Source organism: Ursus americanus, chromosome 24, assembly GCF_024610735.1.
Source record: "Ursus americanus isolate L20-20 chromosome 24, mUrsAme1.1.p, whole genome shotgun sequence".
NCBI lineage: Eukaryota > Metazoa > Chordata > Mammalia > Carnivora > Ursidae > Ursus > Ursus americanus.
The window spans coordinates 8,931,154-8,952,399 of NC_142150.1; the positions used below are offsets into that span (position 1 = coordinate 8,931,154).

Genomic DNA, 21,246 nt, shown 5'->3' on the forward strand with positions numbered 1-21,246 from the left:
TAAATATTTTACATTGGATTCTTGAGGGTGAGCCTGGTCATAGTGACAATTGTCTCCAATGCTGTGCTGTCTCCTAGTGAGAGGACATGAAACAGAATTTATTTTTAAGAAAGTTATTTAAAGGGGCGCCTGGGTGGCTCAGTCATTAAGCATCTGCCTTCGGCTCAGGGCGTGATCCCAGGGTCCCGGGATTGAGCCCCACATTGGGCTCCCTGCTCGGCAGGAAGCCTGCTTCTCCCTCTCCCACTCCCCCTGCTTGTGTTTCCTCTCTCGCTGCCTCTCTGTCAAATAAATAAATAAAATCTTAAAAAAAAAAAAAAAAAAGAATGTTAGTTTTAAAAAAGTTATTGGATATGTGTTTTTACAAATGTCTGGGAAAAGATGAAATTCCCCATTTCCTCACCATTTCTCTCCTCCCCTCCCCAATCCCCTCCCCCACCACTGTCATACCCAGTGAATGAAATAGATTTGCAGCAACGCTGGGTCACAGATTAGTTGTATTCAACTCCCTGGCTCTTTAGTTCTCTGTGCATCTGCGAAGGCAGAGGATCTGATTTATCTTTGCCTTTCCCCTCCTCTCGGCCTGAACGAAATCAGAGTTCCGGGCACAGCTGATAGGCCAAGGTGACACATCCAGTCCCATCTCTCCAGGGCAAGTCCCACCGCTGTGGGTTTTCATTTTTGACAGAACCACACTGTGCTTGGGTGTTAGTGGGTTGGGGGCTGCGGCGCGTCTCAGCAATCGTCTGTGGACCGTTCTCGAGGCCCTGCCCCGCGCAGCCTCCGCAGAATGCAAAGGCTGTGTGTGGGGGGGGTGGTCATCAACACGCCTGGGTGCCTGTAATTGCCCAACTGTGTGTGTTGTTTCACCAGCAATAAAAGCCCAGCAGCGAAATGAATGCTGAAATGAGTATGTTTGTCCTTTGACAAGATCCCTGCGGTTGAAAAGTTTTCGTCTCTATGGCTGGGTGGGCTTTGTTAAAACCAAAATTCACTGTCTCCCTTACTGGTGCAGCAGACTGCGTTTTGGAGCGCTTCCCCTGAATTCTCCTTGAAAGGACATCTGATCTAGAAAATCTAGCCTCTGGCAAAGTTACTGCATTTTGAAGTAGGTGGGTTTTATCTCTCCTCGTGCTGGCAATGGAGTGTATACATGGAACCCACCACTGGACCCTGGGTCACACTGAATGGGTGAGTGGGGGGATGGACAGATGGATGGGGAGACCGGCAGTTCAGACTTTGCCTTTCCATCTATCTTAGATGTCATGTTTGCTGACATTTAAGAAGAAGGAAAACGTGGGGCGCCTGGCTGGCTCAGTCAGTGGCACATGCAACTCTTGATCTCAGGGTTGTGAGTTCGAGCCCCACGCTGAGGGTAGAGATTACTAAAAAAAATTATAAACTTTCAAAAGAAAAAAAGAATTTTTTTTTTAAGAGGAAAGGGCACCTGGCTGGCTCATTTGGTGAAGCACACGACTCTTTATCTTGGCGTTGTGAGTTTGAGCCCCCCCATGTTGGGTGTAGCGATTACTTAAAACATAAAATCTTTAAAAAATAAAATAAAATAAAAAGAGGAAAGCAAACCTGTAATTGGTGTCCTCCCAAAAAGTTTTTGCTAAACCCCATCCTATGGCTGTGTCTTTGGTCTTCATGCAACAGAAACAATTTGTCACGAGCTCTTAGTATGGGTTAGACACATGGGATATGAATGTCAGTGGAGTAAGAATAATCCCTGTCCTCAAGGAACTTACTGTACAATGTAGGAGATAAGCACTAAAAGGTAATTATACAAATAATTATTAAACTATAGCTGTAATCCCTATCTTTTCTGGTTTTGTTTTATTGAGAAACCATTCATAAAATTCACCCTTTTTAAAGTGTATAGTGCCGTGGTTTTTTGTATAGTTGCAGAGTGTTTTTGTTTTGTTTTTCAAATGACACAGTTGAGAGAAAAATTCAGTCTAATCTGTTCTCATTTTGTTGGCACAACCACCAGCAATTGGCTTGACTACTCCAACAGACTTTACATCCCATTGGCGCTGCATTGCCTGCGATCCTTAATGTCATAAAGGAGGGGTGGGAGGGGACATCAGAGAAGTACCATTTAGACGTGGTGTCCTAGAAGCTGCCCGAGGGGAGAATTCTCTTGATGCATATGGAAACTTCTCACCCCAGATGCACCGTGAGAACTGTCTTCTCTGCCCCTAACTCAAAATTACTGGTCATGGGCAACCTCCAGAGCAGCCTGTAATTCCATTTTCCTAAGAATATACCCCAGAAAGGACCCAAACTTGAAGTAGAAGAAAATGCAGAATTGACCACCCCCAGGATCTCCTTCATATACTCCGAAGCTAAAATACTAAATGCAGTGAAACTCTCTGCGTGATGTAGCTCAGCTGACTTTTTCAGGAAAATCACCACTCATGGGTCTTCTTAATAAATGTCATTTCACTTGAAAGGCGAGACACCTGTATTTTTAGACACCTTGCAGGTCCATCTCATGCGGCCTGTGTGGGAATTCAAGGGACCAAGTTTGGTTTCTTGCTCTGCCCGACTTTTGTCTTGCCTTCCTGTCCTCTCTGAAGGTGGGGGTGATCGCACAAGCAGTCTCCCTTATGGGATGTTGGGAAGGAGGCAGGGTAGATGAGGTAAGGCTGCTTTGTACCGGACTACCTCCTACCGGAGGTGGCTGTGTTCTCAGGAACTGGTCTGGGTAGCGGATGACAATCGATACAGAAGAAGCGCCAGGCGTACCACCTCCCCTGACAACACTGACTCCATCGGAAGATAGCTTTGTGGACTCACCAAGAAATCTAGAAGAGTAAATTAGTCTGAGTGTTGTTGGAGAGTTTTGTGACAACTCTCTTAAGACATCACTATCAAAGGTGAAATTCACCATTGTAGATACTTCAAGATAATGACACCCCTACTAATGTCTTCCATGTGTGTGGTCTCACGCAAATTGCAGAGCACCTTCATATGCCTTATCTGGCTAATTCTCATGCCTGCCCTGGGGATGCGGGAAGACTGTGATATTCCCATAGTTCAGATGAAAGACCCAGGACCCAGATGAGCAACCTGCCCGTGATAACAAAGGTGGCGCGTCTGTCCTCTGTCTTTTCTTTCCACCTCTTTTATTTATTTATTTAGATTTTATTTATTCATTTGAGAGAGAGAGAGCACAAGCAGGGGAAGAGGCAGAGAAGCAGACTTCCAGCTGAGCTGGGAGCCTCATACGGGACTCGATCTCAGGACCTGGAGATCATGCCCCGAGCCGAAGGCAGATGCTTAACCGTCTGAGCCACCCAGGCAACCTCCACCTCTTTTAAAAGCTTGCCTACTTTCTCCATTGCTCTGTTCTGTCATATTTTTTTCCCTATGATTTGCTAATGATTGTCAGTTCCACTCCCGTTACTTAGGTAAAACACCTGCTTGTATAATTGCCAAATTAAAACGAATGTCATGAATACATCTGACGGTTAATGTTATTCACTAGTTCCCTTCTGCTTCATGGATTCCTGTGAGTTTGGGTTAATTAAGCCAAGTTCTATTTTTGCTAGCAAGTGGGGTGATCCTTTGGGTTGAATCAACAGCTGAGTTATCCCTGGGCTGCGATGAATGACAGAGCCTCAGGAAAGCCTCAGTTTGTTCTCCCTTCGAGCACCGGATGGCCATGCAGGGCTTCTGGATGTGAACAGCAAGACTGTACAGGAATTGCTCTTGACCATATATTTGCATCATCCTCTGCTCCTGTTGAAGGTACATGACCGATGGTGGACTTGGCCTCTACACTCGTCGCCTGAACCGGCTCCCCGATGGGATGGCTGTGGTGCGGGAGACCCTGCAAAGAAATACCTCCCTGGGCCTTGGTGATGCTGACAGGTAAGTTTGCTCCACTTGGGACTGACCAGGTGCAGAGATCATTGCAGAGCGGCCTGAGAGGTGAGGGTGTGATATGGAGAGCAGACGGGCACTGCTGTGACCCACGCAGGGGTTGGGAGGCTTTGAAGTGGTTTCTGTGGTCAGGAGCTGGCACAGCAGCCAGTAGAACGCTGCTAGAGGGTCCTCGAGTCCTGCTTCTGGTTAGGGTGGTGCTTCTGACAGCGAGAAAAGAGGGAGTTCAGGCTTGGGAGTTTGGATGGTTGTTTTGACGGTTGCTACTCCGTCTTTGTCGATGCCCCAGGCCCCAGGGATCTGCTTTACTTCCTCTGTTAGCCAGCTTTCTAGGTACGGTAGCTTGGGACACAGTCCCTGGCATGCACAGAAGGCCTGTGTGCACAAGGGAGCGCTCCTGGCCTTGGCTGAGGAAGCTTCACTGTGGGTCTCCTGTGGCCTGGCAATAGGCTTAAGGATATAGTCCATACGCCATGTGCTGAGGAGCTGACATTATAGCACCGGACCGGTCCTCGTTGCAGCCACCGTCAGAGATGAAAAGAGCTTCAGAGAACATTGCAGTATAGAGGGCTATTTGGTAATCCTTACTCTGGCACAAACAGATCTATTAAAGAAGGGGTTCGGACTATATGATTTCCGAGATCCCTTCCTGCTCTGATGTGCTGTATTTCTAGATTTCATACCCTTTACTGATGTGGCCGTTGAAGGATTGTGCTGGCATACTTGACCTCTCTCCCCACGTGTGCTGATGAGACAGAACATGGAATTTAGATGTGTGTGCTTGAAGTCACCATACATTTTTGGGCGCTAATCCTCAGGTGCCAGAAAACCACATATTTGCAGCACAAACCCAGCTTCTTGCTGTTCTCTTAGCTGGATGTACTTTTTACAAAGAGCTAAGTGATGTCTGTGGGTCTCTGGCTTAAGTGAACTAGGACATGTTGAAGTTCCCCCCAGGAATGGAATTTGCTCCAGAGAAATCTTCATCTTCTCTCTGGGAAGGCTGAGAACGCTGTGCTGGTCTGAACACTGAATCAGTTGTCAGAAACTTGGGATCTGGCCCAGGCTCTGCCATGAACTTGAATATGCCCTTCTCAGAGTCCCCCAGTGTCCAGGGTGGTGATTTATGCCAGAGATGACAAAGGCTCTTCACCACCGTGCCAGCTCAAGTCAGCTTTCTTCTCGTAATTAATTTGTTTAAAAGTATTGGTTTGAGAATTCCCTAGAAAGGTGAACCACTTAAGAACTGCTTTTTTTTTTTAATACTGCTCTTTTTTTATTTATTTATCTTTTAGAGAGGGAGTGTGGGGAGGGGCAGAGGGAAAGGGAGAGAGAGAATCTCAAGCAGGCTCCACGCCCCTCACAGAGCCCCACACGGGGCTCGATCCAGCAACCCTGAAATCATGACTTGAGAGACAGACACTTGAGCAGCTGAGCCACCCAGGGGCCCTGGAGAACTGCTCTTTCTAAGGCTGAAACGCTCTATAACTAAACTCTTTGGAGGAAATATTATCAGGGAGAAAGTCTGTTGTTGTAACACCCCCACTGGAGATGTCACAATTTGCCTGGTTATTTTACTTCTTTGTATTCTCCTGTAAACATGTGGCCGGTTAGTAAATCTATTAGCATGTAATTCAGGCTTTACAAGGTACATTTTCCCTCGTAGCAAAAGAAGAATCTGTGCTAGGCAGTTTAATTTAATGCTTCGTTGCAGGGTTAATGGAATTATTATAGATCACAGCTGGGCTTATTCCTGCTTTTGGAGGTGGGGGCTGGAAAGATGGATAGCGTTTGTTATGTTGTCCAGCTCAGCCTCTTTGATGGGACCAACTGGACAACAATGTCTTCTGGTTCTCCCCAGACTGGAATGCTCAGATGGGATCATTTAAGACCGAAAGGATAACTGACCAGCTTTTAAAGATAGAATTCAGGTGGCTTTTTTTTTTTAAGTAGGATTTAGTAATGCTTATAATTCTCCTATTTCATATAAGTTTTGACCTGTAGGCAGTGAGATAGATTTTACATTTTTCTAGAATATCTTTAATTCCATTCATCTCTAAAGTTATTGTAAGGAGACCATAGAAATGCTTCATCTCTGGTTAAGTTGAAATAGTAGTAGATTTATTGCTAGGAAGTTCTTCATGCAAATCTCTTCCAAAAACTATACCCTACATGCGTATTTCCCAAAGTGGGAGGCTAACATTAGTGGTACAGGAAATAATTATAGATAATAGATAGGGAAATATTTCTTTTACATTTTAATTGTAATATTTAAAAAATGTATAATTAGTACATCAAACCCAAGATTTTGCAAATATTGTTTTCTGGCAAAGAATAGTGTTGGCATGAGACAATTTAATGTGAAATATCAAAGAAGAATATCACAGATGGCGTGCAGGGTTTTTTTTTAAAGGTAGTATGCAAATGGCTGCAGACAAGGTAATCCTATTCTTGTCCCTATAATGAGAAATATGTTCTTTAAATTATTTAAATTCGACAAGTGAAAAAAATACCAACCCCCCCCCAAAAAAAATGCAGCACCTTTCCAGAATTCTTTCCTTTTAAGCTGAAAAAAGAAGGTCCCAGAGCTGAGATATTTCCAGGAAGCTCTTTATAAAAAGACAGCCCAGTCCTTAAGGTTCACACACAGGCCGCAGGCTACATGAGTGTTACGAGGGAAATAGGAAAAGTACTGAGGGATGAGGCCTGGTGAGATGTCAGCCCGGAGAAGAGGAACATAAGAAGGGCAGATCGCCTCACCGTGCCCACAGGAAAATCATTAACCTCAGCCGTGCAGCTCGGCAGCTACAGCTCTTCCAGGGGAAGGCCCAGCAGGACGCTGACCTACAAACCGTGGCTGTTTGCAGCAGGATGTGGCTGGGGTGTCTCCAGCACTATTAAAAGGAACTGATAAGAATATGTACCTTGGGGGCGCCTGGGTGGCACAGCGGTTAAGCGTCTGCCTTTGGCTCAGGGCGTGATCCTGGCATTCTGGGATCGAGCCCCACATCAGGCTCCTCTGCTATGAGCCTGCTTCTTCCTCTCCCACTCCCCCTGCTTGTGTTCCCTCTCTCGCTGGCTGTCTCTATCTCTGTCAAATAAATAAATAAAATCTTTAAAAAAAATAAAAATAAAAAATAAATAAAAATAAAAAAAAATAAAATAAAATTACTTTAAAAAAAAAAAAAAAAAAGAATATGTACCTTGGAGCCTGGGAGATAGGGACCACGCCGGTGTGTGAGTCCTGTGTGTCACCAGCCGGCATCTGAGAAGGAAGAAAGGATGATAGCAAACCCACAATGCCAAGTCTGCCCTTGATCTCCTGTCACTCTTCGGGGCTGCCACCTTGGGCTCCAGTTTTTACCGGAGTGTCATCGGTGGCCCCTTCCAGCAAACTAGAGCCAGCCGGCTGAGGGGCCAGGATCAAAAGGGACAAATGGAGGTGACTTGTTCCAAGTCACTGGCCCCAGATAACAGGCAAATGCAGAGAGATTCAGCACGGAGGGCCCTGAGCGGGCAGCCTGGGAGGAAGGAGAGAGAGGCCCCGGGGCCAGGAGGCTGGCCTCGTAGACCGTCAGATATTTTGCTGAACTCCAGCCAGTTCCTGCATGCTGTCCCCTCAGGACCCATCAAAAGTTCTTGAACTCCCAAGAGCTGAGAGCTTTACACGCGTAAAGCTCAGCTCTGGGAAAGCTTCCATTCCCAAGAAGCTCTCTGTGTCCCTCCACAGCCTCACCGCGCTGCTCGGGGCCCTCCCTGACATCACCGACATGCAGTTCAAGGCTGCTTCTAAATGGTGTCCCCGCTCATGCAAGTGTCACTGAGGGCACAAGGATAGAAATCAGGCCCCTTGTGCACATGTAGGTCGGGAGGACGGCTTTGGAATGACCCGGTTACTTTCTTCTACACCATAGAATATTTATTGACCTCCAGTGGCTCTTATTAACTGAAGTGGTAATAAAAATAGCACAGCGCGAATGCTGTGCGGGGAAAACATCAGCCTGAGACTTGAACCAAATGACAGTTGGCCTCTGATGTCATGCCAAGAAACCAAGCAGGAAAAAGAAACTGTTTCTGTTCCTTCTTGTTACAGGGTTTTCATTGCCCTCCAAGCTCTGAATGTTTTAGGTATTGAGGTTGCACTTTGAAAACGAGGATTCAGAGTCACCATACAAGCTTTACCGCCTGTGGTCGGGGCCCCAACCCTGGTGCCGGGAGCTGTCCCAGTTTCAGCTTAGTTGGAGAGTCCCACGGTGTGAGGATGTAACTATGCAACCTGGTATTTCACCAGCCTGCCAAGCCCGGGCCTCCTCCTCACCGGGAATGTCACAAGATGTCCAAGAGCCCAGGGCACCGCTGGGCTCTGTGACGTGTGTGGAACAAGGCGGCCTGCTGGCAGCGAGCTGTGTATTCACCGAGTCAGGCCTGACCTGCAGAGAGGAGCTGAATCAGGCCAGAGGTCCCCAGCCTGCAGATGAAATTGGTGGGAGCCCTTACCAGGTAGTAGGTCCCCAACCCAGCTGTTTCCCAGACACAGCCCCTGCTGGGCATTGCAGGTGAGAGGAAGCAGAAATGGGAACCACTCCCTGGCCCTCCTTCCAAGCCCCTGGTAGACAGGGTGAGGGCCCCACAGTGGCCACAGCCTAATCCCCAGAACCCGTGGCGATGTTACACCACGTGGCCAGGATTTACAGTTGCTTATCAGCCGGTGTTTAGATAGAGAGATTAGCCTGGATGATCCTGGTGGGCCCGTGTGATTACCAGGTTCTTGAGAGCAGAAGAGGTGGGCGGGAGAGGAGGCAGCGCCATGAGCTGTAAGGACTCCACTTGCCCTACTGGCTCTGAAGACGGAGGGAGGGGCCACAGCTCGAGGGCGCCCGTGTGGCCTCTGCAAAGGGGAAAAGGCACCGGAACCGCCGCTCCCCTAGAGCCCCCGGAGTGCGTGCGGCCCTGCACACACCTGTGCTTTCAGCCCGTGAGACTCAGTTTGGATTTCTGCCTCACAGAACTGATAGGCCATTTGTGTTGCTTTTGCTACCATGTTTATAATAATTTGTTACAGCGGCAATAGACAACTAATACAGACCAGGAGATAATAAAAACAGTCACCATTTCCTGACGGAACCGTGCCGAACCCCTTACAGACAGGATGTCGTTTCCTCCTAACCCTGACCTTTTTGAGAGGAGGTAGCATCCTGGTTTCATAGACACAGCAGCGGTGCCCTGAGAGGGTCAGGCCAGAACGTGCTGCAGGTTACATACACTCCTGGCAGGTGTCAAGCTGGAATTGAAACCCAGGCCCCCCAGACCCTCCCAGATGCTCTAACCAGCTCATGTAACTGCCTCTTGAGGGAGTCCTCGATGCAGAGATTCTTCCGGTTCCCTGGCTCCAGGCCCTTATCCTGGTGTCCTCTCTTTAAATGTCCCCTAGTCACTAAAAATGCAAGCACACAGGGCACCTGGTGGCTCAGTGGGTTGGGCGTCTGACTCTTTTTTTTTGGAAAGATTGTATTTATTTATTTGACACAGACAGAGAGCACAAGCAGGGGAGTGGCAGGCAGAGGGAGAGGGGAGAACCAGGCTCTCTGCTAGCAGGGAGCCCAACGCAGGGCTCAATCCCAGGACCCTGGGATCACGACCTGAGCTGAAGACAGATGCTTAACCGACTGAGCCCCAGGTGCCCCCTTGAGCATCCAACTCTTGATTTCAGCTCAGGTCATGATCTGAGGGTCCTGAGATAGAGACCGGAGTTGGGCTCTGGGGTCAGCGGGGAGTCTGCTTCTCTCCCTTTCCCTCTGCTCCTCCCCCACCCCCAACCCTACTCTTTCTCTTTGTGTCTCTCAAATAAATAAATCTTAAAAAATAAAATAAAATAAAAATGCAAGCACTAGAATCTTGGGGAATAGTGCAAAACAATTTTCATTAAGAGGGAAAGGGGGATGGGGCACCTGGGTGGCTCAGTCAGTTAAGCTTCTGAATTTGGCTCAGGTCACGATCTCAGGGTCCTAGGATTGAGCCCTGCATCAGTTTCTCTGCTGAATGGGGAGTCAAGTCTGTTTGTCCCTCTCCCTCTGCTCCTCCCCTTACTCGTTCTCTCTCTGTCTCTTTCTCTCAAATGAATAAATAAAATCTTTAGATTTTATTTATTTATTTAGAGTGTGAGTGGAGGGAGGAACAGATGGAGATGGAGAGTGAGAAACCCAAGCAGATTTCACACTGAGACGGAGACTGATGAGGGGCTCAGTCCCATGACCCCAAGATCATGACCTGAGCCGAAACCAACAGTCGGACGCTTAACCGACTAAGCCACCCAGGCACCCCTCTCTTTTCTTTGTATTAATTAATTAACTAGTAATTAAGCTCTCTTCTTTCCCTAACAACATAGAGTAACCACATATACTAGAAGAACAATCGTGAATTAAAGCAATGAAGCATTAGGACCGTGGGGGGCAGGGAGGTAAGTTACAATATGACATGTTGAAGAGGGAGAGAACTGAGAATACAGATAAACTTACCATAGAGTCCTGTGTGGTTGCACATTTAATGGTAGTTCAGCACTGAGCGTCCTACAGTGAAAATTTCCTAAGTGAAATGAGCTTTGTCTTGCTTTCCCCCTCCCTTCTGACTTTGCCCAGACTATTCTGCCTTTATCTTTCCTCGCTTGGGTTGACCAGCTGATCTCTCCCTCTCCTCCATCTCTTTCTCTGTCTCCCATCTTCCCTCTCTCATTGTCCTTGCCTTCCCCTTTTGACTGCCTATTATACCTACTAGTGCCCCTGGACATTTTCTTAGTTCTGCATTCAAGGCTTACACTCCTCTTTCTGGGGCTAGAAGACGCCTCTAGCACAGCACCCAGCATCCATGATCCTCACTGCGGTTCCCTTTCGTCCCTCTCCCCCTTCTCTCCTGCTTGTGGACAGCAAAGGGAGACAAAGTTGGAAAGAGTGAGAGTTCCATTCATCTTAAAGCTCATAAAAGGAGCCTTAGAGGCAAATCTCTATTTCCGTGGTAACAGGGTAGTAATTACTGCATTGGCTTTTCCCAAAGGCCTCTTTGCTGCTGGTACCACTGGCTTCCTTTTTAAGTAAGAGCTGCTGCTTGTGGAGTGGGTGGGCAGGGGGCCACCTGTGCTGGGCAGGAGGGTGGTGCTGACAGGAAGCAAACCATCTGTACTTTAAGCCACAAAGGAATTCTCCCAGAGGGGCTGTGCAGAGAAGAGAATGAATGGTCTGTGGAGTATCGTTTCACATGCATGCGGCGTTTTCACTTGAAAAAAAGGCAGGATAGTGGCCCTATAAGAATCGTCTACTCCCCAGTGTTGCCCAGCTTTGTAACTGTGTTCCAGGTTACACTACAGTACAGCTGACTCTGTGCGTGTGTGTGTGTGTGTGTGTGTGTGTGTGTGTGTGTGTGTGTTGGGGTGGGGCACATGGCTACTCCCCCAAAACTGGTGCATTTTCAGTAGTTGTTTATAGGTAATTTGGTTCCAAGTATGAGAAGACATGTAGCAATATGAAAGCAAGGATGGGAGGTCAAAGAGAAAAGCCAAAATGTGGCACCTTTTTCAGTGCTTACAGCCTGAGCAACCCAAAGCTTGGGCCCCCAACTCCAGGTCATAATCTGACTACGTCTGTGCCCTACACCAGAACACGGCATCGTATGTTTTAATCCAGGCACCTGGGCAAGTCTTTGCATCAGTAGCATAGGACCATTTATACTGTGTGACAAACAACTCCAAAATACCTACCCTCACTGTCTGGCCACCACAGCTCAGTAGGAGTCTATGTTGTATATCACTGTCACTCTAGGACCCAGGGTGCCAGAGCGCTGGCCATTTAAAAGCACTGGCAAACCATGGCAAGGAGAAGGAGAGTGTGGTGAACCACACACTGTCTCTTAAAGCTTCTGCCCAGAAATGGCCCACATAACTTCCACTGATTCGTTGTTGGCCAAAGGATGTCACATGGCTGCGCTTGAATTCAAAGGGGACTAGAAGTAGAATTCTACCACGTGCTTATGAGAATAAAAAATATATGGTGAACTGTACTAGTGACTATCATTGTCTTATTACATGCCAGTGACAGCCCTAGCTTAATACCACCGCCTCCCCATTATTTAAGCAATTCCGTATCATGTCACATATTTATAGCTATGCATTGGCAGGCACTGTGCCAGCCAGTAGGACTGATGGCCTTCAGTAGCTCCTCTGGGCTGGGAAGAGCGAGCAGAGAGATGAGGAATGTGATGACTGAGTTGCTGAAGGCTTGGTACCCAATGCTATCGGTCATTTGCGTTTCCAGTCTCAGTATATGTGCTGCCGAAGCATGTACTCAGGTGCGTGTCAACTAATTATTTGGACTGTGTTTTGATATGTGACAGCTGTTGGAAAATGCTGATGATTATTTAATATTTACTAGCACCTACTATGCACCAGGCTCTGGGGATCCAAAGATGAGTAGGACACCGTCCGTGCTCCCTGCTCTCAAGAAGCTTGCAGTCAAATAGAGGGGTGAGAAGCCGGATGAGTCATCGTAACTCACTGTGCCGAGGGCCATAGAGAGAGACTCTCCCCGTGTGGTGTGGGAGCAAGGAGGACCGGGGTGTCTCTGGGGGGCTACATGTCTTCCTAAACTTGCTGTAGTAAAACGCTGGAGGTTTCTTTTCCCGCTGGTGATGACTGGAAGATCCTTTGCAAACATTACCCAAGTGTCAAAAGAGGCCCACTTAGCTCATCATCTGTTTGAGATTTTCTTTTTGTTTCCTTGAATGTCCTTTGTCATTTTTGAAGAGCAACCTAGCCTTGACTTCTCTTACTGAAATGCAAGAGCTGATTTAAATAAGCCCCATGGATAAGGCAGCCCTCACATTGGCCTGTGAAGTGTCCCTGGTTACAGTGTAAACTTTAGACTGGTCACGCTGGGCGGCCGTGCCCGCCCAGGACTTTTATTCAAGGTTACCTTGCATGTGAACATGTTTTCCCCAGGCCGCCTCTCCCAAGCCAGTCCACGTTGAATAGAGCTTACAGAGCAAAGCTGGGGGGAGGGAGACTTTCAGAGTCACCAGCAGCCCTCTCCCTTCACCAGAGGAAACTGAAGCCAGGGAGACTGTTAGTGGCCTACTGACCACTCTGTCCTCCAGGCTTTAGGGAACAGGGTCATCTCGGTGTGAGTTTGGAAAGGATGAACTTGAGAAAGCCACTCTAATGAAAGCACATGATGTCTCTGGTGATGATGATGACTGGAGCCCGTGCAGGAAGGGAAGGAGTGCACTGGGGACTAGGAGACCTTGTCCTAGGTCTGGCTCGGCCACCGCTGAACATCTTGGGCAGGAGTCTTCTCCTCCCCACCCCCGGGTCTTTGCGTGCACACAGACCAGCTGATTCTAAGGTCCCCAAGCTCCTGTGAGTCATTGTTCGTGTTTGTCACTTGAAGGGCAGGGTTAACAAAATGACTCGTGAGGGTTGCCTATCCACACAGGTGGGAACCCCAGGAACTTTTCATCTCTGATAGTCGAGATGACAGGTGTCATCGTAACATGGAGCGTCAATGAAGAGTGTGGTTCTTGCCCAAGGCCTCTGGTGTGTGCAGATCCAGTGGACTGAGAGGGCCCCGTTTCTGTTAGCAGACCTCTTTCAGAGGAGAGAAGGCCTCAGGGCATCTGTCTTCACTGCACTTCAGAGCTAAGCCTGATCTAAGCTGCCACGCACTTAGAGGAGGGGGAGAGGAGGGTAGCTATTGCTGATGGTGGGTCCAGAGGAACGCCCCAAGTTAAAGGACCGGAATGAAATCTTCCGGAGGGGAGTACAGGGTGGGCAGAGCTGCCGATGAGAGTCGTGGGGACCTTTCTGATGCTCTAGAGAAATTCTGCTGTCCTACATTGCAATGGATTTTGCTCTAACTTGGGGCTTCACCAAAATTATATTATGAGTCAAAGCTTATGGGATTGTAGTCTTATTTTCGTTGAGATAAAATCCTAAGTGACTGATAAGTAGTGAATTGTATTTATTTGGGTGGGTGTTTTGACTTAGGATTTAATTAGACTTGGATGTACATTGTTCCCTAAATCAGCACAAGGAGTGGGAGCTGCCTTCCAGAGAGGGGGCAGTCAGCCTTGGGAACACGCAGTGTCGGGGACTTGGAGGGACTCCCCTAGGCTGTGATTTTTCATACAGTTGGCAGGCTTCGCAAGGTACGCCTGCGTCCTGGAGAGCCCAACAGCACTTGCAGCGGGTTCATACAGGAAGACTGTGGGTTTAACATACAAGGGAACAGACTCCAAAAGGTGACATTCCTGCGCCATAGGCACAGTGCTATACGGGACAAAGTTCGGATTTGAATTTGGATCGCTCTGGGCACAAAACCTTTGCTTTCAGTCATTGTGTTTGCCTCCTCCTCTGTTCAAAGGCTCACTTTCCAGCCCTCCGGAAGGTGAATGTCCCTTGGAGCTACCTGAGTAATGACTGAGCATCTTCTCGGTGCCTGGCACCCCTAGGTGCTTGCAAAGGTGACAGCTTCTGGACGGCTGACCTTGAATTTTTCCCAGGTCTCATTTCCCCTCTGGAGGCTCAGTGAGAACAGCTCCCGGAGTGCCGCTCAGCGTCAGGCCAGGCTCTGCTCTTGCCGAGGGAACTCTGTCCCTTACTTAGGAGGATTTGCGGGCCGTCTGAAGCTGCGGGTGTATTATTTTCTCTGGAGAACATTTAACTACTTCAGTGTCGGAACCTCCAGCAGAGTCTTCAGAGCTGCCTTTGTCCACTGATCGCACCTGGGCCTTCAGGGTCTGCCTTCAGCCGCCGTCCCCCGGGAGTGGCCTCCGCCTCAGACCCCGGTGGCTTGGCTGTGTCTCAGTACTGCGGGGACAGGAGGCCGGCTTTGTCTGCTCCGCCGCAGCCCTCTTGTTTCCCCTCGGCCACTGTGCACTTTGATTTATCTCCCTCATTAATCTGTGATGCTCAGCACTGTAAAATTGCCTGAAATGAGATCTGAAGGGAGACTCTGACATTTTGAGGGATGTTGCAAGGTTATGTGGCGGAGATGAAAGGGGGCTGAGGGAAATGAGGTGGTTGCATGGCTCGTTGGGCTCAGACCCCCACCTCTCCTGCAGCTTACCCTGGGATGTGGGGACAGGGATCCACAGCCCTACCAGTGGCAACACGAGGCTTGAGAAAACCGTCCTCCGGGCCGCTGCTTGGGGCTGTCTTGATGTGCATTGTGGGTAAGCCATGAGCGTGCAGCCGAGGAAGATGTGTGGCAGAACCACAGGCCGTTTGGGTTGGAAGGGGTCTGTTGTGTTGCCTTGTACGGGGTGCTCGGTGCGCTAGAAGCGAGTACAGGAGCCCCTTTGGGTGTCGTCCAGTCTGCCAGAGCCGGCTTGGCTGGCTGCGTACCGTGGGGGCAGATGAGGCTGGACTCCGGGCATCCTCTCCCTTGTACCATAGGAGTTCCTGTGGTGGGAAGGGATCCGTTTCTCCACGGTCAGTGTGGAAGCAGCTCACAAGAGCCCCGGGGTGAAGGTTCCTTGGGAGGCTGCGTAGGACTCTTGGCAGTTCGCGGTCTGTGCTCTGAGTCTCATGAGCAGCCACAGCTCCCACTTATTGAGCACCTACTGTGTTCCAGGTATTCTCTCAGATGGTTTCTGTGTTTGCTTTAATGTCCCAAAGGACCCAACAGGACAGGAGTTATCCCCATTTCACAGATGAGGAGTCTGGGTCAGTGGGTCTAAGTGACTTGCCCAGGGGCACACAGGCAGTCTTGAAATCCAACCTGGGTCTGTCTGACTTCAAAGCCAATATTCTCTCCAGGACATCATGATGCGTTTTTCTAAAAGGGGGCTGGGTATGGGGGTGTACCAATGACGATTAGTCCAAGAATCTGGCTCTCTCTTGGAATAATCAGGAATAACCTCCGGGGGTATCTGGTGGCTCAGTTGGTTAAGCATCTGACTCTTGATTTCACCTTTGGTCATGATCTCAGGGTTGCGAGATTGAGCCCCGTGTCAGGCTCTGCGCTGGGTTTGGAGAGTCCTTAAGATTCTCTCTCTCCCTTTCTCTCTGCCCCTCCCCATCTCTCTTTCTCTCTCTCCTTCCCTTCCCCACCCCCCCCAAGGCTTCCTACCCAAGCAACCTCCACTCATGCCCTAAGATAGGCTCCAGCCTTCCCTGGAAAGCCTCCCTTCCCTATTCCTTCCTCCCATAACCCCAGACAGGGTCCTCTGGGGGCCTCTCATCCATTCAGGGTCTCCCCCTCACCTGTGGTAACATGTAACATGCCTTTGGAATGTGGTCTCCTTTGGGGCGCCTGGCAGGCTCAGTCAGTAGAGCATGCGACTCTTGATCTTGGGGTTGTGAGTTCGAGCCCCACGTTTGGCATAGAGCCTGCTTAAAAAATATACAGTACGTGGGGGCGCCTGGGTGGCATAGTCGTTAAGCGTCTTCGGTTCAGGGCATGATCCCGGTGTTCTGGGATTGAGCCCCACATCAGGCTTCTCTGCTAGGAGCCTGCTTCTTCCTCTCCCACTCCCCCTACCTGTGTTCCCTTTCTCGCTGGCTGTCTCTCTCTATCAAATAAATAAATAAACAAACAAACAAACAAACAAATAAATAAATAAATAAAATCTTCAAAAATATATATACAGTACGTGGAGTGTGGATTACCCTGCTAAATTAAGAGAGAGGAACCAGAAGAATATCTTACTCTTCTTGGCATTCCCAGACTTTGCAGAGCCTGATGTATACTGTAGCAGATGTCTGCTGTATATTTAATTAATTAGCATTATCCTAAGGATGATTAATAAGTCTTAATGAAAATTTAGGGTCCCTCTCCTTTTCCATCACATACATTGGCAAGTCTTGGGCATAGTTCCTCCAAATGATCTCTCAAATCCCTCTGCTTCCTTCTTTCTCTCTCTCTTTCTCTCTCCCCCTCTCTCCTTCTCTCGCCCGCTCTCCCTCTCTCACATCTGCCATCCCGTCGGTCCAGGCTGCCCTTATCTCACACTGAGCTCCCACTGTGGCCTCCTGACTGGGCTCCTTGTCTCCTCTGTGGCCTTAGTGTGGTACATTCTCTGGCTGCTGTGATCTTTAACACAGATGTCAGATCCCCTCTGCCCCCTGCCTGAAACTTCACCTCAGTGGACTCCCACTGCATGTAGAATGAAATCCGGACTCCTTTCTATGGCCTCCAAGGTAGGACATGTTCTAGCCCCTGCCCATCTCTCTGGCATCAGCTCCTCCCACTTTCCCCTTCCTGACTCACGCCTCCATCCAGTTCCTTGAATTTGCCAAACCCTCTCCCTGGCTTGTGCTCCCCGCCCCTCTCCCTTTGCCTTTACAAGGCTGACTCACCCTGTCCTTCGGGTGTCCACTCACACACCGCCCTCCTCTCAGAGATGCTGCGCCCGACCACTCTAACACGGTCTCAGCTCCTAGTGTCTTTTGGAGCATCGGGTCTGTTTCACATCCCGTAGTTTTATTTGTATATTATGACTCCCTGTTTGGCCGTAAGCATCAGTACAACAAACCAGGTCTACTTCCGTAGATGAATCTACTTCTGCAGGTGAATCTCTTTCCCAGCACAGGGCCTGGCTCAGAGGGCTGCTCGTTATGTGTACTGTGAATGGGCGAATGACTGTCCAGCTCTGCAGTACAGGGTTAATGTGCCAAATATGTAAAACTGTGTGATACAGGCACCCCCCCCAAGCAGAAGAAGACACTGCCCAACCAGACCAAGGCACTGGCCAGTCTAGCATTAGCCGCAGTAAACAACTCATGGATGGCACAGAATTCACCTGGGTACTCTTGGCTTATAGGGAGCCATCCCACTCCGTCTTCACCCAGTCCTCAAAAGAAGTTCACCGTGGCCCCATGCCTGCCTTCAAAAAAATGGGTTTGTCGGTGTCCAGGAGCTTCTCCTGTGGGAAACTGAATGGCTTGACCCGGTCTCCTATCTTTTTTGGAAAAATGATTTCAAACCTTTGCCCCCCTGACATGTTCAGACTCCAGCTTTGCCCTTCCTCCGCTATGTGACTTCTCAGCTACGTGAGAGGTCAGTTAACTTAACCCTGTGTCCTCATCTGTAAAATAAAAATAATGAGCCCACTTCATGGATCTGCCGATGTGTGAACGAGGGTGATGCGGGGAAGTGTCAGCACAGTGACGGGGCCCAGGGCACGCCCTCGACGGACAGCAGCAAGTTTTAGGTAGCACAGACTTGGAATGCACAGATGAGGAAAGGGAGGCCCAGAAAGGTCAGCTGCCTGAATTGGAGAGCCAGGATGGAAGTATGGGGTCCTTCCAGCCCCGGTCCAGCACCGCGGCCACCTGCCCGCAGCCCCTCCATCCCTCAGCATACCCTTCTCTTTGTGATTCTCCTCGCCCAGCTCTGGTCCCCCTGCTTCTCCTGTACTTGGGATACTCGGTCAGGAGAAAAAGCAGAAGATGCCATTTAAGGCCCAAGACCCCAGTGGGTGAGTGGCAAGAGCCGAAGTCGTACACACTCCGCACCTTGGCAGGAGGTCCCACTCTTTGGAACCAGCAGACTAACCACCATGCAACAACATCAGAGGTGCAAACCTGTGAAAATCCCCAGCAAAGGGTCTTGAAACAGAACTTGAAAGGGTTTATGACCCTGTGGATTTGAACATCTCTCGGAGCCAAGCTGTAATTCCCGCTCGCTTTTGGAAGTAAAGATCAGAGCCATAATTTGAGGAGGGTCTTGGATGGGGCTCTGATTATGTTTCAAGACACATGCTGTGGGTTGATGAAGCTGTTGTGGGAGGGTCTGGGGTACTGAGCGGGCAGGGGGTATGGCCGGGAGGAGAGAGGGGAGTCAAGCAGGGTGTCTAGCTGAGGCAATTAAATGTCCATGCTTCTCACTTTAAACAAGGCCCGAGGTAGCCTCCCAGAGGGCTGTGTTCTTAATGATCTGGAATAAAGGGTTGGAGAGCAAAGCCAGCAAGCTGGTGGGGCTAATGCGGCCCTGGCCTTGAATGTCCCTGCGGGAAGTCTGTAAGGGAGCTCCTGTGTCCACAAGCAGCACTTGTCATGCTAATGACTCAGCCACTCTGGTACCACTGATGTCAGCTCCCAGATTTCAGATTTGAGCTGCACTGAAGCCAGAGCCAGAGTGCTGGGAGTCTTTCTCTGCCCCTTACCCCCCCACACACTTCCTGGCATATTCTCCCATGCTGTGGTTCCTGGCACAGTCCCTCTGCTACGCTGTCACTGTCCTCTTCCTCGGCACATCGTCTACCCCCCCCCCCGCCCCCGCATAGATACAGTGATCTGACCCTGTGCATCTCTTGCCTGCTTAAAATCCTTTGTGCCCCACATCACGGACAGGCCACAGTGCCAACCTCCAGAGGCCCACCCAGCCTGGGCCCTTGCTACCACACCGGCCTCACTGCCCACAGTGTTGTCATCCACAGCACCGAACCCTCAGCTGTCTTCAGCATTCTCCACAGTGTTCGAGGCTCTCTGCCCATGGAATGCCCTTGGCCTTGCTTTGCCAGCCTAACACGTATGCTTCTGTCAGCATTTGGTTCTGAGGTTACCCAGCCGAGCATCTCAGACGGAGCAAGTTTCCTTCCTTGGTGCTCCCAAAGGACCCCACGCAATCCTTTAACTTCTAACAAAATCTTGACTTTCTTTTTTTCTATTTTCTCTATGCTAAGCTTGAAAGCAGGGATTATCTTATGTATCGCTGGGTTTTTTGGACCTAATAATATAGTGTCGGGCACATAGCCGTCCTCAGTCAATACTTGTTGAACTGAACCCCGGTTTGGGCCAGATGGGTCATGTCTCCCCAGCTTTTTCATTACAAACACCCTTGTTTTCCTCATTCTCAGCACTAGTTCAGCCCTTAGCAGATAGCTTGGCGCAGAGTAGGTCTTCAGTGAGGGTCAGATGCAAGTCTGGCTCCAATGACTTGGGTGTGGCGGCCCCCCCATCTGGCATGGCACTTGCCAGAGACTTACTGTGTATGGGGTGCTCTGCTCTGCTGTGGGCACACAGGGATCTGGAGTGGAGCCTTCCTTAAAGATACCAACGCCCTCTCCCTCACCTCAAAGACCGGGTCCTGGGCAGTTGAGGGAAGGGGTAGTGCAGACAGCGGAATGTCAGTGCTTTCCAGTTCAGAGGTCAGAATGAGCACGCTAGAGCAGAGGCAGACTGAGAACCATTCCTGGAGGAGGCAACTTTTGGATGCATCTTGGAAAACAACTGGGATTTGTGAATGGTGAGGAGGAAAAAGAGCCATCCAGGTGTGGCAGGGAGGGAAATGGGACGAAAGAGGAGAGCCCAGGGATTTCAACTCTGGGAAAGAACGCCCCATCTCTGAAAGCTGACCGTGTTTTCTGGGTTGGTAGGTGCTTCCGTCAGACACTTAAAGGCTCATCTCCAGTAGCCACATCCTGCCGTGCCCTTCGAAAGTACGGCCCCAGGCTCCAGGCTGCCTCAGAGGTTATCCCTGCGTCCTTCAAGAGAAGCCTCCTGAAAACAGACACTGAGGCACTGAGGCAAATAGCTGACTTATTTGTAGATGTTCTGAGGCTCATGGTGTTAGAGCTGGCCACCTCCTAATGATTAAACACTACACAAACACCCAACGACCAGGGTGTCCCACCATAAATGGGTTGTAAACCAGGGTGGGAGCAGCTGTCCTATGAGCTGGGAGGAAGAGAGGCTGGAGAAATGCCTTCTGCCCTAAGCAACAAACTCTCTAGCCGGTGGCCAGAGAACAGATCCAGACCTTGAGCAACCAGGAGGGGGTTCAGGGAGGAGAGAAGTTGGGGTTCTGAGGTCATGGAGAGTGGAAAAGAACAACTGCCTTCCTCCCCTCCCCTGTGCCAGATGCTCGAAATATGCCGTGCCTTAGTACGTATCACAGGCTGGTGGATCTTACAATTGGGGAAATAGAACTAGTAATTCACGGGCCTGGATTCAAACAAGATCTGTAATGCTGTTCCATTTCATCTGCACGCCCATCTACGAGGGGGAAACTATCACCACCAACCTCAAGTTAGATGATGTAACTGACCCAGAGAGACTCGGTCATTTGTCTGGAGTCACGTGGCAAGCAGGACTGGGACCTAGTTGTCTGACCCTCTAACATAAGCTTCTCCATTATCTCCAGTGATTACACTTTGCCACCAGCCATTCCCAGGGGTCAGGCGACTCAAAGTACAGGATGTGGGACATCGTCTCTCCTACTCTATCTATACTCACTTCCGCCATCTTTAAGTTAACTGCTCTGAAGTCCAACCAGTAAAAGAATCACACCTGCTTCTGCCTGCTGCCTCCAAGAAAGAGGCCACCAGGCCCTCCTGGTAGGAAAGGTGAGGGGTTCATGCCTACCT

At 49.5% G+C, this 21,246-nt stretch overlaps 1 protein-coding gene across 3 annotated transcripts in view; it reads left to right on the forward strand.

Annotated features, from left to right (window-relative positions):
• The window catches only part of NAV2 (neuron navigator 2), a 382,986-nt gene that overhangs the window by 259,094 nt on the left and 102,646 nt on the right, over nt 1-21,246 (forward strand). For all 3 annotated transcript variants that reach the window (XM_045808618.2, XM_087855343.1, XM_087855344.1), the window contains one exon: nt 3,760-3,882. In XM_045808618.2, coding sequence (XP_045664574.1) covers nt 3,760-3,882 — 123 coding nt within the window. The remainder of the gene's footprint in view (nt 1-3,759; nt 3,883-21,246) is intronic.